Source organism: Equus asinus, chromosome 3 (genome assembly GCF_041296235.1).
Source record: "Equus asinus isolate D_3611 breed Donkey chromosome 3, EquAss-T2T_v2, whole genome shotgun sequence".
Taxonomy (NCBI): Eukaryota; Metazoa; Chordata; class Mammalia; order Perissodactyla; family Equidae; genus Equus; species Equus asinus.
In genome coordinates, this window is record NC_091792.1 from 32,150,712 (window position 1) to 32,169,901 (window position 19,190).

The following is a 19,190-nucleotide window of genomic DNA, read 5'->3' on the forward strand; positions in this document are numbered from 1 at the left end:
TTAAAATAGAGTAGTGAGATTAGCTTGGTGTGCATTATATAAGTCATAAATAAATACTATCCCACCATATCAAAGTGGTGGGTATATTTCTTTCCAGTTTTTTTCTTATAATTTCAAAACTGTACAGGAACATAAACTACATAGTTTAAAATAAGGGATCTATAATTACTCCATATGATGGTTTATTAATCACAGCTCTTTCTAATCTAAACACTGAACTTGCTTTTGATCCTAAAGGGTAATATAAACATCCCAGGGGAAAGTTAACCTTAGAGTTGTTGCAGTTGGCCAACTCTAACCAATGCCTTTGGAAATGCCTTTTCTTTTTGCTCATCGCAAACAGATGCACACACTCACACACACACACACAACATTCACCTAATAGCTTTTTACTTAATCTTTCATGGCTTCATTACCTTATGTATAAAATACAGCTATGAAGTTGTACTTCCAAAGGTCGGTTTTGAGAACTAAGGATAAAGTATAATATATTGAGTCTCATGCAAACAGAGGGTACTTAATAAGGAATAATTGCCCATCCCATCACTTAGCTCCCATTCCCAGATCGAAGATATTTAAAAAACCATTTAATTAGCAATTCGGGCCTTAGACTAAATCCTTACACAAAATCTTAAAGCCTTTAGCAATAGTGCCATCTAACCCAGTGATCAGTGGCATGGCACACTGCAACAAAACCTTTCGATACACTTCTGAAAATATTTTAAAATGTTGAACAGGAACATGGTACTGTTATAATTTTTAGTTATGTTATAAAATAAATTATTTAAACTGGGCTACTTTCCACTGAAATCTTATAACCATAGAAGAGCATAATATGTACGCTTTACCAATGGCAAAAGGAAACATGTTTTGAATACTTTGGCATAAAAACCTACCAAATATTTTATTTCACACATCTATCACTCAAGAAGCACTTAAAAAATACTGAGTCACGGTGCTTTTGGAAGCCTGATAGGATGAAACTGTTATCTGTCTTTTGCACCATGTTCTCTCAGACATCTTATTTTACAACATTCAATTTCTCAAGACATAACATTAACTGAAGGGGAGAAATGTTATTGATGATTCAAAGTAATCTGTCAAGTTTTTAACTAACTAATCTTTTTCTCCTGTCTTCTCTGGAGTAATCGCTTCACTAGTATTGTTCAGCAATCTTCATTCATCCTCAGTTGGCTCCCTAGCAAATCCTCCACAAACGCTAATTCCAAATCTTCTCTGCTACACCTCAAATCCACAATCCTATCATTCCTTCCTCTTAGTGCTTTACTATGTTGTCTTTGTCTTCCAATGTGGCACCATTCCCAGTAAAGTCAAACCTTTCTCTCTAGTTTTATCTTCCACCTATTTGAAAAGTTCTAAAACTATTCCTGTGCTCTAGCAAGAGTGTCTTTCAGATCCAGCAATTAGCTCATTTCTCTTTTATCTTCAATCTCTTCCTACAAGTTCAGTCTCGTTTCCTCTGCTCAGCTCCTATTTTGTCTAAATCACCATTCTTCTTAAGATTACCCTAAGTGATGTCTTAAACATATTGGTGTAATCACTGTGTAAATTGGTTAAAAAAAAACCAAAACTATTTAGCAAAGCAAACAACGTACAATATTGTTCATTTTTCTATTGGACATTTTAAACGAACTATTTCTTCAAAGTTTTGTCTGTATTAGAGACCATTAATGTCTGATTTCACAACTGTATTAGCCAAGACTGAACGGGACTATAATTAGGCAATATTTTCCAATTTAAAGCTCTCTGATTAAAGCCTAAATTCTTATTGTGAATTTTTGGAATTTAACTTCAAAGAGCACACGTATGATGACTGCATCATGTTCTTCTTTATTGCAAACCATCTTCAATGTCAGCATACACATACATTAAATGTATTGTGAAATTTTCACCTGGTTTTGTTTTCACACTTTTATATATGACACAAGCATATATATACTTTTTCACTGTTTCTCATCTGTCATTTTTCTCAGTCTCCTCCCACTTTTTGGACAGCTTATAAATTTTCGATATGCCACAAAAGCTCAGGAGAAAGATACCTGCTAGAGGGTTCATGAAACAAACCTCTGCTGATACCAACCGTCGCTCAACTGCTGGGCCAGTACAGTCCTTACTTTAAGCAGCACAACGTAGGAGCAAGGCACTGGCATGTACGAACTCTAGCTCATTTCTCGAGGAACGAAGCAAGACCCTAAACGATTTCTCCTCAATCCGAGTTCTGAGTTCTTTTCCTTACTTTCTCTCCAAATGCTCTTCTGCTTGAGTAACCAAAACTTTCGCATTCACAAGATTTTACATAAAGAGCCCTTTTTCGGGCTTTCACAAGTAACCTGAGGCGGACAGAATCGACAGAGACCGGAGGGTGGGAATCCCAGAGTCGCCGCCATCTCCACCGCGACCGCTCCGGGCCGCTGCTCTCGAAAAGCCGCCTGCAAGTCGACACACGATGCCCCACGACTCGGGCGTCGCCGCGCGATTCGACTGGAGGCGGCCGCGCCTGCGCAGCAGCGAAGGGGGCGGGGCGAGGCGGGGTCCGAGCGCAGCCGGGAGGGAGACCGCGAGTTAGGGCTGCGGAGGGGCGGAGGGGCGGAGGGGCGGAGGGGCGGAGGGGCGGAGGGGCGGTGGGGCGGAGGGGCGGAGGGGCGGTGGGGCGGAGGGGCGGAGGGGCGGAGGGGCGGAGGGGCGGAGGGGCGGAGGGGCGGAGGGGCGGAGGGGCGGGCCTTTCCGGAGGCTCCTACGTCCTCCACTTCCTGTTTGCGGGACATTCTGAATCCGGGTCAAAGGTATTCGCCTGCTCGTCTCCGCGGCTGATGGGATATCCTCCGTGACAGCGGCTCCTAACTCAACCCAGGGCCGGTTTTAGTTCACGACCTCCTGGAGCCCGGACGCCCACAACCGCTCCAGGCCGCGGAGGCGGGCTTCCTCCATCTCCCAGCTCGCAGCCCCGGGCCCTGAGCGCCCGCCGCCGCCGGGGGCCCCCGCTGGCCTCTCCGCGCTGATGCTGAGAGGGACCTCGGGCCCGGGGCGGCGGCGGAGTGCGGGCCTCTGGCTCCTTAGGCCCTTCGCGGGCAGTGCCGGTTCTTACGCATCCCAGGCTTGCCAACTCCCGCCCGGGCTTGGATGGGCCCCCTGCCTGATAAATGTGGCTGCTGAGGCGGCGGTGGCGGTGGTCGGTCCCGCTCTTGCTGCGCTCGAAGTTCACCTCCGCCGCGGGGCTCTTCTGCTCCACCTCGGGGCTGTGGCCTCCCGCTCCTTACCCCCTGGCCCTGGCCTTGCTGTGTGGCGACAATGGACAAGATCCTGGAGGGCCTGGTGAGTTCTTCGCACCCGCTGTCCCTAAAGCGGATGATTGTGCGGAAGGTGGTGGAATCGGCGGAGCATTGGCTGGACAAGGCGCAGTGCGAGGCCATGTTTGACCTGACGACCCGGCTCATCCTGGAGGGCCAGGACCCCTTTCAGCGGCAGGTGGGGCACCAAGTGCTGGAGGCCTACGCGCGGTACCACCGGCCGGAGTTCGAGTCCTTCTTCAACAAGACCTTCGTCTTGGGCCTCCTTCAGCAGGGCTACCACTCGCTGGACAGGAAGGACGTCGCCATCCTGGACTACATTCACAACGGCCTCAGGCTGATCATGAGCTGCCCGTCGGTGCTGGACCTCTTCAGCCTGCTGCAGGTGGAGGTGCTGCGGATGGTGTGCGAGCGGCCGGAGCCGCAGCTCTGTGCCCGCCTGAGCGACCTCCTGACCGACTTCGTGCAGTGCATCCCCAAGGGGAAACTGTCCATCACCTTCTGTCAACAGCTCGTTCGAACCATCGGCCACTTCCAGTGCGTATCCACCCAAGAGAAAGAGCTGCGGGAATATGTCTCCCAGGTGACGAAAGTGAGTAACTTGCTGCAGAACATCTGGAAGGCCGAGCCCTCCACGCTCCTGCCTTCCCTGCAGGAAGTTTTTGCAAGCATTTCTTCCACAGGTAAGTGTCTTTAGATTCCGAGAAAATCTCTCTTGGAAATTCTCTGTGTTTCTCTCACACACGTCTTAAAAACATCCTTCGTGGAGCACAAACTTGAATACCCTTATCCAAAATTTTATTCCCATCCGCTGCTCTATTCAGGCTGTGACTTTGTACCTTAAAAAACAGCCAGTGTTCCTATTTTGAAGATTGGGGACGCCGAGGTCTAAGACCTTTGACACTAAACAAGTTGCTTAATTACCAGCCTTTGCTCAAGTTAGGGAATCCTTTGAGGATGACAGCTATTATATAAAGCTTCCATTCCTTAGTGACTAATGGTAGTGTAATGATGTTTATCATATTATTGTACTGTGACCCTATCATCTTGTTGTGATGAGTTTTTCCCCCATTTTTGAATTTTCCCCTTTTATCGGTGCAGTGTGTTTTATTACTGGATTATCTCAGTTAACTATGTGGTTTTTGAATATTGACATTTTCTGTCTACAGTAGTGTTTGTGAGAGAGGATATAGGTAGAATGAGGGAAAGGAAGGAGTATGAGACCTTCAGTAGGTGTTTTTGTGCTCTCGGTATAGCCCACGAACTGCATCCTTAGAAAGCAGGACAGAGTCAAGTGATACTTGGCAAGAAAATGCTTTCTCATCCAGGAATTTTACCTGTGCATTTACATTCCCTGTTGGGACTTGGAGCTTCCCAGCTCTGCAGGTTTTGAAACAACAGATCCAAAACCATGTTCACTTCCTCTCTGCTTGCCACAACCATTCTCCCTGGCTGTTACTCGAAATTGAACTTGCAAAGGAGGTGTCCTCCTTCTATCTTAAGAAGTGGGAATAAGAGTAGAGTTCCAATGCAAGCTCCATGCATTCTGATGAATTAAATACATTTATGAAAGAATTACCAGCTATATATTTGCAGTATCTGAGTTGATTTTATTAATTGTGATTTTTTGTGTGTTGCCTGTGTTGCTAGAACTGTTAGATTTCCCCAGAACTTTTCTAACTGTAGTAGTAAAGGTGCTCACCTTGTGCTTGCTTAATTGTTATATAGTTCAAGCAAAGTCCCCCCAAAATTCATCTTAATTTCTACTTCTTTAAGAGATTTGTAAAATCTTCCTTAGAGCAATGTAATGACTGGTGATTAATAGTTGTAAGTTACTGTGGAGGATCTGAAGTGGGAATTTAAAAGATACCTTGCACTTCTTTTCTGACTACTGCTTTACAAATGAATATTTTAGCACAATAGCAACTTTATGAAAGAGGGCAAGAAAAAATAATTTATGGACTAAGTATGGTGATAGTGAACAATAATTTTTATATTGCAATAGTTCTGTCTATAGAATGAGCCATCGTTGCTACTCACTTTTCCTCTCTCATTTCTGTAATTTAACATTCCTTGTATGTTAGTCTACCCATGAGGTGGAGCATAACAACTGCTTCCTGATTAACACCTTTGCTGCAGTTACTTTTTTTTTTTGGTAAATTGTTGTTCTCTCTAAATACTTCACTTGAACCTTCTTGCCATATTCCTTTTTCTTTTTAATTAAAAAAATAGATGCGTCATTTGAACCTTCTGTAGCATTGGCAAGCCTTGTGCAGCATATTCCTCTTCAGATGATAACAGTTCTCATCAGGAGCCTTACTACGGATCCAAATGTAAAAGATGCAAGTATGACCCAAGCTCTTTGCAGGTACTTTCATGACACTATAGATGGTAATTGTAGATTTGGGAGGAGGAGATATTTTGTTGTATTTTGTGGGTAGTGAAAAACTTAGAGAAATGTTTAAAACTGAAATCGTGGAATCAAATATATAGAAATTCTCCAAATTAATTGGAATGAATTGTTTACCTTGCTATAGTCTTTACAGGCATCCCAGTAATTCACAAACCCATTTTCAATTCAACTTTTTTTAAATTCCAAAAACGTACACACATATACACTTACTGTACAGTCAGGAGTTGGTTGGATTATCAATATATTTTACTAATTTCTTTGCTCGTTGTTTTTTGCTGCAACCTATTTCTTCCCTCTGGAATCTTTTTTTTTCTAGCTAAGTGCATACTTTTGCTTTCTCTTTCAACCAGGAAATAGTACACTCTTAGCCTTTGTCTGTTTGAAATGTGTTTTTTCTTCCTTATTCTTAAATAGATGATTTGGCAAGATACAGAATTCTAATTTTATAGTCTTTTTTACTCTTGGCATTTCGAAAATAATACGGCATAGTCTTCTGGCATCTATTGTTGCCGATGTGGAGTCGGCTGTCAGTCCAGTTGTCATTCCTTGGTGAGTAGTTAGGCTTTTTTGGGAACATTTATGGTTTTCTCTATCCTTGATGTTTTGCAGTTTGGTTTTTTTTTTAATATATATACTTTTTTTGTTTTGGTGAGGAAGATTGGCCCTGAGCTAACATCTGTTGCCAATCGTCCTCTTTTTTTTTTTCCTCCCCAAAGCCCCAGTACATAGTTGTATATCCTACTTATAAGTCCTTCTAGTTCTTCTATGTGGGGTGTGGCCACAGCATGGCTTGATGAGCCGTGTGTATGTCCGCACTCAAGATCTGAACCTGTGAACCCTGGGCCACTGAAGTGGAGCGCACCAGCTTAACCACTCGACTAGGTGGCCAGTTCCTGTTTTGCAGTTTTATTCTTGTAATTCTAGCTGTAAACATAATATTATTTATCCTTGTCAGCACTTTTTTTGCTTTTATTTATTCAATCATTCATTCATTTATTCAAATCACATTTCTTAGGCACTTACCATGAGTGCCAGGCAGTGTTTCAAAACCTCCTTGAACAAATGGATAAAAATATCTCTCCTCTGGGGCTTACTTTCTAGTTGGGGAGGCAGAGAGTAAACTAATAATTTCAAGATTCCAAGACGCATCTTAATTTCAGAGATGTTAAAATGTCAAAAGGTGTAGTCATTGGTGTTCTAGTTCAATTGGCAGGACTTTGCCTGCTTTAGTGGTACATAATTATATATCTAAAATTGATTTATGTTTTAGATTTGATTAAATATGATAAAATAATTTAGTATGTTGGATAGTGATGACTGTTTTGGGGAAAAAAGTAGACAGAAAGGGAATAGAGGGTGGGGGAGTGGTTTGCAATTTTAAATAAGATAGGTGAGGAAGGCCTCACTGAGAAGGTGACCATTCAGGAAATGGGGAAGCAAACCTTGAAAAGATCTAAAGGGAAGATCGTGAATACTGTCGTACACTTCATTCGTTTTCTCCCGATTATTCTAGCTAGTGAGTTTCTTTATTTCAGTGACTATATTTGAGCTTTTCCTATCTACCTAGTCTTGCTTCATATCTGCCTGTTTTTGTTTTGTAATTGTTTTCTGTTTTTTTCATGCATGTATGTGTAGCACATTTAAATAAAATGTAGGGATTTGGAACAAAATTGTTTCTGTAAACCTATTACAGAATTACAGCCATGAGGTAACATATAAGCTTAAGTATTTATGTTGGGTTCTCATAAAGTTACATGTGTACAAATCTCACTCTCTGTAACACACACTTTGAGGACTTTCATTCTCCATCTTCTCCCCTTTTTGTTCAGTATTTAAAGTCTTTTTTCTTCCTTCTTCCATGTGCTCTTGAACTTAAATCAATTTGCCTGTAACTTTTACTTCCAATTTCTTATTGCTCATTCCCTCTTTAACTTCCATAGATTTGTGAAAGTGCTTTGTGATTGGAGAAAAGTCTATATGACTATTGTTCCTGCTGAGTGGCCTCTCTCCCCACTGCTTTCAATTTATGGTGATCTCCTTGCCGTCTTTGCTGTGGTCTATAGTTTTATTCTCATCTTCTTGATGTCTTTGTACTTATAGTTCTTGAAATTCTAGAAGTCCTATGACACCGTGCTGTTAGGATTTTCTTCATATTATCCATTCTTTATATTTTCCTTTTCCCTTTCTTCTTACCACTTTATCAATTCTCACCTATACATGGTTGATTTCCAAGTCTTTATGTAAAGTTATCATTGTTCATTTACTTTAAGAAACACACTGACCTCATCCATCTCTCCATAATGAAACTCTGTGTCCTGCTTAGCAGCAACATTCCTTTGTCAGTGTGACTGCAACAGCACTAAAATTTCTTTCTCTTTGGGATGAATATATCTTAAATTATGTCATCCTGTAAGTAAAATAGGAAGATTCAGAGAATTATGGATTTCACAAATGAAAGTGAAATTAGAAATCAGTTGGTCCATCACCTTCATTGCCTAGGTAATAATAGCTAATATTTTTCCTTACATCTCATAAGTCGTAAGTCATGCAATCAACAGAGCCTTCTAGTTGGTCTTTTTGCCAGCAGTGACTTGGCTCTCTTCTCTAAGTCATCCTGACCTACTTCTTTTTCTCTTCTGATCAAGAAACTACAGTGACTTCCACCACTTTCTAAATCAAATGCAAATTCTACTTCTTGGCATTCAACACTCAGTCTTAATTTTTCAACCTTTTCAAAACAACCATTATCAATTTATTTTGTTTTTAAAATATATTTGGAATTTAGTTTTTACCTATTTGTTTCTATGGGATGTTGTGATCCAATTTTTTTATTGCATTTCCAATTTAGCCTACATGATCCTATTTAGCCAATAATCTACCTGGAGTAATTATTCTTATACTGTGTGTGTAATTGAAAAGGATGTTTATTTTTACCATACTCCTACCTTATACTTCCCCATACATAGCACTTATCATGCTTTACTGTCATTTTCTCTAATACAGAGAAATGCAAATACCATACCAGGACCAGAAAGTAACACTAAAATATGAAATAGGCCAGGTATAACTGAAATAATAGGGAATGGGGTACACAAGCACCTTCTAAAAGAGAAAGCTGATCCTCAACTCCACTTGTCTTGTTGCCATAAGGAAATTTGAGTTCAATGTTGCTGGTATGATTTTTCAAAAGAAGCCTGAAATCCACTTTTTTATGTGAAATTTCCCAAATGTTAAACCATTGGAACAAACAAAACTGAAGGTGAATCTAGCACTTAAGTTGCCATCTAAAAGTGAAAATTAGTTTTATTCTCCACAAATTAAGATTAAATCTATTTTGTGGGCTTTCATAGTATTGCCGGTTTTAATGAAGGTTTTCAAGTTGCATGTATTTTTTTTTTTTAGCTATAGAAAGAAATGGTTTCATTTATTCACAAATTTGAGCTCCTTCTCAGTGCCACGCACTATGCTGAGTACTAGAGATCCAAAGATCAAAGATTAAAAACAAAAAACAAAAATGAACAAGATCACTGCTCTCTGGCTCCTGGTCTAATGGAGGAAACAAGACTTCAGAGTACATAAATTACAACTATAGTTAAATGTTCTTTAAATAGTAAGAAATTGAATCGGTATATCAGGGTCGAGTGTCCTTAAAATTCAAATAGTAACCAGTACATGGTGGATAAGGTTACTGTAGTTAACCATAAAAATAACTCATCCTCCATTGCCTGTGCCTGAGAGGATTTGGGCAGATGCAAGTCCAATCAAATTGAAGCAGACTTTTATGACTTATAGCCATCATTGTTGGAAGAAGATGGCCAAAAACAAGAAGGGAAATAAAATGTGTGTAGGGAACAGAGAGAACATACAGATACTGTAGTTTACATGCATTTGGACTTTGGGGCCACACTTAATGTTTGATGGAACATTTTTATCTTAAGAGAAAAATAGTAATAAAGGTAGCACTCCAGGATTAATGTAGATAGTTATAACACCGCTATTGTGAGAATAACCATGTCAATTTAGAAGCCAGTCCTTTTAATATGTCAGGTGCTCTTTTCGTCATGTGTTTTTACATACTGAGGATTTATATTTGACATTTTGTACGATCAAGATATTTATTTAGTTATAGCCATGTGTTAGTATTTGGTGGAAGAGAGGCATTCACAATGAGTATTCCCAGTGTCCTATATTAACTCATTTAATCTTCACATCAGCCGTGTAAAATAAGCATGTTTATCTGTAATCAATCAATGACAAAACTGACACACAAAGAGGTTAAATAATTTACAGAAGTATTTAGGCTTCCCCAGCTAATAAATGGCAAAGTGAGATTTTTAAACCAGATCACTCTGACATTAAAAACCTGTTTTTTTCACTACTCTTTTCTTATACAGTCCCCAAAAGTGGATTGCTGGATCAAATAATAGGAACATTTGGCCCAATTGCTTTCCAAAAGAGTTGTACCAGTCTTCATTGTCATTGATGTCTAACATAAGGGGCAGTCTGCATCAGACCTCATAGTACTTTGTCTTTATTTCTGTTAAACTGGGTTGATATGCAAGAAGAGAAATACTCGCTAATGCAAAATGAGATCATTTAGGATATTTACGCATTCAGCACCCCTTTATCTATTTGAAGTTTCCTTTTGCTGTCTTTGCATAGGATTTTGAAAGGGATGAAGAAACCTGTTTCACAATTCAAAAATATAGTCTTTTTTAGCAGTGCATTTCATATTTAGACTGTAATCACCAGAAAGGAGAAATTTTGGTTTATATCCGTATGTCTTACTTCAGATAGCTATATTTGAACTGCTCTTCTTAGAGTAAATTTGCCTAATAAATTCTTGATACTGCTATATAGCATAAATTTAAAACGTGGCATTTATGCAAAATGATATTTATCAGAAATTCTTATTATGGAAATGTGTTATATAAGAAACTATCAGCTTATAAGTTTGGAAACTTCTTGAGTACAAACACCCATTATACTGATTTCTACATCTTGAACAGTGCTTTTCACAAGCAAGCTCAGTAAATATTGAGTCACAGAGTGAGTACTTATCTACTGTAACTCTTGTTATTCCTAACTAAGTAATGTTGAAAATATTTTCAATACTGATAGTTTTGTTTCCTTCCATTTTCAGAATGATTGACTGGCTGTCCTGGCCATTGGCTCAGCATGTGGATACATGGGTGATTGCACTCCTGAAAGGACTGGCTGCTGTTCAGAAGTTTACTATTTTGATAGATGTTACTTTACTGAAAATAGAACTGGTAAGTGGGAGTGTATAAATCTATTAGAATGTACGGACTTGTATAATCAATCTTTTTATCTTTGGGTTGTCCCCTTTAAAGCATCTGATTTTGAATATGTTCTTGTTTTTGGTTTTGTTTTTGGTGATTTTGAATAGGCTTTAGAAATTAAAATTCTGTTTAAGTATAGGTAATTAAAATAATCTTGCTGTTTTCAAATATCTAACATGAAAACATATTCTTCCCATTATCTCTTGAATCCAACTAATCAAGCTTTTACCACCATTATTCTGCCAAAACTGTCTTTGACATTAGTGCTTTCCAATGTAGCTAAACCCAGGAATTATTCTCAGGCCTCCTCTCATTTGACCTGTCAGTAGCACTTGACACAGTTGATCTCTCCTTCTTGAAACATTCTCCTCGCTTAATTTCCAGGACATTAGTCTCTCCTAGTTTTTGTCCTGGTTCACTGGCATCTTAGTCTCCTTTAGTGGATCTTTCCAAGTTTACAGTGCCTTAGAGTTTCGTCTTTAGTCCACTTTCTTCTCAGTTCATGTGCACAACATATGTGTCCCATTGCTTTAGATAACATCTCTAAGTTAATGACTGCAAGGTTTATATTTCTAGTCCATTATTCCCCTATGAACTCAATACTCATGTATTCAGCTATCTGTACTTGGATCTCAAATTTAACTTATCTACAGTCTAACCCTTGATTTTTCCCTCCCAGACCTGGGCTTACCCGTCTTAAATGTCTACTCCATCTCTTTACTCGCTCAGGCCAAAAACCTTGGAGGCATCCTTGTGTCTTTTCGTTCTCTGTCTGCCTGTATCCTACAAATCCTGTTGAATCTACTTTTTTGAAATACATCCAAAATCGTACCACTTTTAACCAGCTACATCACTATCACCCTTGTCCAAAGTCATCATCATCCCTTGCTGTACTGATTGCAGTAGCCTCCCTGCTTCTGCCCTTGGTCTCCTACAGGTGTCACACAAGGTCCCACATGATCTGACCTGCTGCTTCTCTCATCTAATCTCCCGCTATTATTGCTTCAGTCTCCGTGCTTTACTTACACTGCCCTCCTTACTATGTCTCTAATACACCAGGCTGGAGGCCTCCGGGCCTTTGCAGTGCTGGGCCTTTGCCCTGCTTATTATGCTCTTCTTCCTGCTATCTTCCAGGCTTACTCTCATTCTCTTCAGTTTTTTTATAGTCAGATGTCACCTTTTTCATAAGATGTTTTTTCAATGCCCTGTGTAAAATAGACCCTTTGCCACTCAGCATTCCCTATATATCATACCCTACTTTCATAGCACTTATCTCCATTTTAGTTTTTATTGTGTCCACCCAACCTCTAGACAGTAAGCCCTGTACAATCAGAGACTGTTTTTTTGATCCCCAGCGCCTAAAATAGTGCCAAGCAATAGTAGGTGCTCAATAAATATTTCTTGAATGAATTGAATGAATAGTGGACCAGGGAGCTATCCACCTTGTAAACATGGTTTGACAGATTTTTATTTGGTCAGAGGGTTTTAAGAGTTGGTTAGGCCATTATAGTCTCTTGATCTCTGTCATATTTTTGTTATTTCCCAATTTCTTCATCCCCAAAGTTTAGTAACTTATGTTATGATAGAACTTTCCAGGAAGGGGGATATTCACATAAATAATTTTGGGCCCTAGGAAAATAACTACTGATTGGGTTAATGATTTCCCTACAAACTCTTAAGGTGAATGTCTTGTCTTTTTTGAAGGTTTTTAATCGACTTTGGTTTCCTCTTGTGAGACCCGGTGCTCTTGCAGTTCTTTCTCACATGCTGCTCAGTTTTCAGCATTCTCCAGAGGCGTTCCATTTGGTATGTTATGACACAAGCTTTCTACCTTGAAAAACCTCATTTTAAAATTTTAGTTTAATATTGAGTCACATTTGTATATGGTGAAAGATTGTAAATTAGTTCTAAATCTATGTATTTTCAGGTAGCTTTATGATTTCTTAGATAATTAGGACTGTGGGATCTCTCTCCAAAGAATATATTTTCAGAATGTTTTGGGTCTCACCAAAACTGCTCCACTTGTAATCACTATCAGCAATTGAAAGTTACTGCTCCACATGAGAGATGTCACATGTCAGTGTCACTACTGGTTGTCTGTTGCACATGTGAACAGTGTAGAAGGAGAAAAGTGGTTGAAAACCAGTGACTGCTTTAGAATTTCAAAAGCATGAAAATGTCGGTCTTTGTTTTATAGCCCCATAATTAGAGCTTTTCATTCTGTCTCAAATCATATCCTACAGATTCTGTTGACCCCGTGTTTAACATATAGCCAGAATCCTACCAATTTTAACCAGCTGCATCACTGATTTTGATTTGATTTGATTTGACTTGTTTGATTATCAGTTATTACAGTTTGTAATAAGCATTACAGAAATGACAAAATGTTATTTTGGGAAACTGTCCATTTATCTATCTAGGGCATCATAGGAAAGCAGTGCTTTGTGTGGTTATTCACATCCTCCAGGGTCTGATCCTCAGTTTTACAAGTCTAGAAACTCCTTATCAATATAACCACAATGTAAAAATCTTGGAAATACGGACCCACCACAAACAAATTCAAAGGAGACTGATGAAGTGGTGCAGAATTCTGATTGTTGATTATTAGCTAGAAATATAACTAGCCTCAGAGAACCATATTACTCACATAGGCTGCTCGGTGCCTCATTTCCACTGAATGAAAATCTGCAGGCATTGTAGTAAGTAAACTTTACTAACAAGTAATTACATTATACATTATCACTTAGGATGAGTGATTTCTGCAGTTAATTGCCCTAAGTGGTGCGTTTGATCATCAATCAGTAACTTTATATGTCTTTGTTATACAAACAAAACTCAAACTTGAGCTAATATAGCAAGTATACTAGCAAAGTCTTCCAAGGAAAAAAAACATCATTTATTTGTCCCCGCCTTCAGGCACAATTATGTATAGGCCATTTGAGAAGGTTTTTTTCCAGAATTTCTGGGAAGGGGATTCTCTGGCATATCTTAATCATCCATTCTAGTGTTTATTGCTCTTCACACCAAGGACATTCGTTACTCTCTCTGATTAGTCACTTATGCTGTATTCTAAACCTGTTTCTTTGCTCACAGTTTTTTAAAAGATGGAAGGTATCTCCTTTCGTAGTAGTTGCATTTTTTTCTGAAAAAAGTAGTTGAAATAACAAATAGTTCACTTTGAAATATTTGGCTTATTGAAATATGAAATCATTTATTTAAGAAACAGATCTGAAATTGAAAATTGTGATCTGGCTTAGTAAAGCCTATAAGCGAAGACCTACTTACTGCCTACATACTGTGCATAGCCTTACCTGCTACTCAACTACAATCAACTTGGGCATCTAGTAGTAGGTCATGTGGTAGTTAAGTCACCTATAACTCTAAGTAACTCAGCGAAGGACTCGGGTTTAGGAGTTGCTAAGTATGAGTAATAATCTGGAATCAGCACCATCATTACTCATTTTATTGTATGTTGAGAGTATTTTAGAGCAAACCAAGATTGATCTTATAATGTGTGTCATTATGGACCCAGTTGCTTTTCATATGCTTTTTATAAGTGGGGAAAGAATTATTTTAAGAGAAGAAAAAATATCAAAGCTTGTAATTAAATGTTAGACATGTTTTCTCAAATAGTAACCTATGTTTAATGAGTATTACAATAATGTCTACAAATATTTAGATTTGCTCTTTCAGAAAAAAGTCAGTTTTGAAGCATTTAGAAGGTAACGGCCTGCTTGCACGTTTATCTATATGCCTGTAAAGAACTTAGTCTTATTTCTGTGTTGGTGACAATTTTGACCATATAGGATGCAGTAGTTGACGACTATATTACCGGATTACAAAGACCAAATCTACACCAGAAAAGCTTTTGGAAGATTTGGAATTGTAAATTAAATAATCATTTAAAAAATTCTTTTCCCGTCTTCTCTTCTCTCTCTCTCTTTCTCTTCACCTCTGAGGAAACAAAATAATATTGGATTTCTGACTATTTTAGCAACAGAGTATCTGATAGATATGGCTTTAGGAGCAAAATTATAGTTCACATTTGCTTAGAAATGTAGAGATGATAGCAATAGAGTGAACTCATTAGGAACTGTTAGTTCATGGCCAAATTAATACCTTTGGTGGAGGTGAGATTAAAGAAGGTAGTGCAAAAGCTAGCAACTGATTTAAGACCTCAAGCATAAGAGTAAAACCAGACAGAGCAGAATGAGAATAGCAATGTTAATTTAAGAATATGAATATTCTTTTTAGGGGAAAGGAAGGGGAGTTAATTGGGACATTACTGTAATTGTTGTTATTGCTGTTTGAGAATTAGACCATAGAGCTATAACTTTGTTTTTATCATGAATTAGCAACCAAAAAAATGTTCTACAAATAGAATATAATAAGATGCCTTCCTTTACATATGAAGTGTAAATATGTAGCATCAGATTGTAATTAATAATTAGTTAGAAGAAGTCTAGAACTATACTGATGAAATGAGCCATTTCTGCAAAATAGAGTTTGTTTTATTTTGTTAATAACCTCTTAAATATATGATTAACTCTGTATTGACTTTTTAGTCTAATTTTATAATGTAAGCACATTGTTGGGCTTACTATCAACACTAACAGTTTTCTACATGTTTATGAGCAATGAGCATTTTAGAGTTCCCTTTTATTTTTAACCTCAGTTCCTTAAAAATAAGTTTCTGATTCCTTTATCGTTAGAACCATCTCCTCTTTTTGGAGGTAGGGAATAACCATGCTAACATAGGACATCGTCCCTATGCTTATCCAAAAGAAAGGTGATCCTGTAGCCTGAGCTGTAATTTTAGTTACATTCGTAAGTTATTTCAAAGGCTTTCTTGAAGTAGACTTTAAATGTGCAAAGTATGTGTAATTCTTTCAAGTGAAAAATCTAAAATTTGCACTAGATGGAGCTCTCAAGCTAATTCTAGGTTTATCTTTTAAAAGTTTGTTCCTATTGAACAATCTGGTAAATATAATAGCCCTAATTTTTTCAGCTTAAGGCATTTTTTTTAGAATGGCAGCAGTGACTAAGGCTCTTATTTTGTACCTTAGTTTGTGTTTTAGATGAAGTATAAGGATGAGGAGAGGGGTCTTACATGGAATTACAATTATATGTGACTTTGAAAATTAGATTTACCTTGATATTCTAGAAATTATTTTTTTCTTTTTTGAGGAACATTAGCCCTGAGCTAACTACTGCCAGTCCTCCTCTTTTTGCTGAGGAAGCCTGGCCCTGAGCTAACATCCATGCCCATCTTCCTCTACTTTATATGTGGGACGCCTACCACAGCATGGCATGCCAAGCCGTGCCACGTCCACACCCAGGATCCAAACCGACGAACCCTAGGGCCACCGAGAAGCGCAACGTGCGAACTTAACCACTGCGCAACCAGGCCGGCCCCTAGAAATTTTTAGCTTCATAACTTTTTTAGGAAAAGGATGTGACTGAACATACAAGAAAGTATTTGCTGATCGTGTAACATTTGCATTGCACTTGTAGACTAGAGAATTCATTGTCAATTTGTATAAGTTGAAGAATGTTTGTCTTTTTTTCTCTTCAGATTGTTCCTCATGTAGTTAATTTGGTTCACTCCTTCAAAAGTGATGGTCTGCCTTCCAGTACAGCCTTCTTAGTGCAATTGACAGAATTGATACACTGTATGATGTATCATTATTCTGGATTTCCAGATCTCTACGAACCTATTCTGGAAGCAATAAAGGTATGATGATAGTTGGACCAATATTTGTGGAACTGCAGCCCAAGATGTGATAGGTGAATGTGGTGGAACATTCCTATACCAGCTATTCAATTTACTATTTTATGGTACTATGCTTTTTGTTTGGAAAATGCAATTGGAATCAGGGTTCACTAATATTTAGGGGGTAATCTTTTTCCTATTTGCTATAACTCATCTAAATGAATAACCATATTTCTTCAGTTCTACAATGCCATCAGTTACAAGCGTATCTTTAAATTTATAACAGCTTTTGGGGAAATTTGTTAAAAAGAAATGCTATATTAAGTGAATACATCTAGTGTTCAGAAGTATTAAAATATTTAAAATACACCTTAGAATCAAGGAAAGGCAGTTTAATAAAATATTTAACTTTGATTTCTTCCCTGTTTTTTATTCCATTTTTGCTATGAACTGTTCATGAATGTCCATATTTCATAGAATCTTTATTTGAATTATTTGTGAAATTACTCTGTTTTTCAACTTTGTATAGATATTGGATCTAAAAAGCACTGATTCTGTTTGTCTTGAAGAATGGGTCACAATAAGCCCACTTTCCTCTTAGTAAACTTAATGGCTAATCAGGGTGTAGCAAAAAGAGTTGGAGACTCTGCCTCACTCACACTTAATCAGAAGTTATTAGAAATCAGTTCTATTAATATTGTTCCCTTTTGAGATCTGAAATACAATATAAGGTTTCATCATCACTTCTGTTATCTTAAATGAATACAAGACATGTTCTTTTTGCTATCATATTTTTGATATTTTTTGCTGTTTTATATTTTTGCTATTATATAGTTGGCTAAATCAAAGTGGTTTTGGTTTAGCCCAGAACACAAGACTGCAGCAATTAATGAGTACCACTGGTATGACGCTTTGACGCTTCAGAAGTAACTGTCTGCACATGTAGGAGCTTTGTGTCATGGATTTGATAGTAATGTTAATCTCTTCCTATGATGTCACTATGTCCATAGAAGAAAGCTGTTGCTGTTATTAATTGGTTGTTATTCTTCAGTGCTTTACATATTGAGAATTCTGATAACTGAAGTAGTCTCAGAAGAAGCAAGGGCCTCGCTCTTAACCCAAGGGAAGCGCTTTCTATTAGCTGTCAACAAAAAATCAGGAGATTAAACTTCCTTCAGAAAATGTTTTCTGAGGGCTGATTACCACATGGGAAAAACAGTCCAAAAAAAGCCTTAATGATTTTACCAACTTTCCTTATTCTCCAATGCTCGTGCTTGAAATCACTTAATGCTTAAAATTTTATCTCTATGTCTTGTAATAATTTTCTCTATGGTTAAACGTGAGATTGAGTTTTATTTTTCAAAGTCAGAGGTCGTTGTGCTTAAATGCTTTCGTTTTTCATCCCCTGATTACTTGGAGCTTTTATTTCTAAGGGTTAATACTGGGTAGATATTGGTAGTGAATGAAAAGGAGGTATTTCTTTGTATTACAAAATTAGCAAATTATTTGTTGAGCTTATTCAATTGTGTGCTAATTTTAAGTCCTCATTCTGTTGTCTTTGAATAACACTGCAGTATATTCCCTGAACTCAAAGTTTTGTTTTGAAAACATTTTGCTGGCAAATAGGAAACATAAGTAGTTCAAATGTGACCTGAACTCCTGATTCTTGAGTACTCCTCAGCTTGAGAAACTCTGCCTTCAGCAGAGATTTATTTTAGGAGATGATTATTTTTACCATGTAGTATAATTTGATTTTTTGATGGCTGGTCAAGTACTGTCAGTGATTTCAAAACTAAGTGGGAAAAAAGAAAGGTTAAATGTCAGTGGAGGGGCTGGCCCAGTGGCACAGCTGTTAGCTTTGGCGGCCCGGGGTTCGCCGGTTCATATCCTGGGTGCAGACATGGCACCGTGTGGCAAGCCACGCTGTGGCAGGCATTACACATAAAAAGTAGAGGAAGATGGGCACGGATGTTAGCTCACGGCCCTTCTTCCTCTGTAAAAAGAGGAGGATTGGCAGCAGATGTTAGCTCAGGGCTGATCTTCCTCAAAAAAAAGAAAAATGTCAGTGGAAGAACTTTCTTTATGATGTTAATAACAAGAATAGTTTATATTTTTAAACTATTTTTCCTTTTCATGACTGACAGGATTTTCCTAAGCCCAGTGAAGAGAAGATTAAATTGATTCTCAGTCAAAGTGCCTGGACTTCGCAATCCAATTCTTTGGCATCTTGCTTGTCTAGACTTTCTGGAAAATCTGAAACTGGGAAAACTGGTCTTATTAACCTAGGAAATACATGTTATATGAACAGTGTTATACAGGCGTTGTTTATGGCCACAGAGTAAGTTCAAATTTGGACCTTTTTTTTTTTTTTCATTTTAACTGTAGAAATTGATGCATGCTGATGAAATATAAGATGGTGGGCTTGTCTTCACGTTATTATAAATGGCAGAAAT

General features: G+C 38.2%; 1 protein-coding gene across 3 annotated transcripts in view; it reads left to right on the forward strand.

Moving 5' to 3' along the window:
- The first annotated feature begins 2,716 nt into the window (after window positions 1-2,716).
- USP38 (ubiquitin specific peptidase 38) overlaps window positions 2,717-19,190 on the forward strand; it is a 31,414-nt gene continuing 14,940 nt past the window's right edge. The window contains exons 1-6 of one of the 3 annotated variants that reach the window (XM_014838102.3): window positions 2,717-3,991; window positions 5,541-5,676; window positions 10,865-10,994; window positions 12,729-12,830; window positions 16,600-16,758; window positions 18,882-19,075. In XM_014838102.3, the coding sequence (XP_014693588.1) occupies window positions 3,310-3,991; window positions 5,541-5,676; window positions 10,865-10,994; window positions 12,729-12,830; window positions 16,600-16,758; window positions 18,882-19,075 (1,403 nt within the window). In that variant the 5' untranslated portion in view covers window positions 2,717-3,309. Of the gene's footprint in view, window positions 3,992-5,540; window positions 5,677-6,245; window positions 6,271-10,864; window positions 10,995-12,728; window positions 12,831-16,599; window positions 16,759-18,881; window positions 19,076-19,190 lie in introns of those variants that run through there. The other 2 variants (XM_044767198.2, XM_070504825.1) reach the window with 2 other exon arrangements.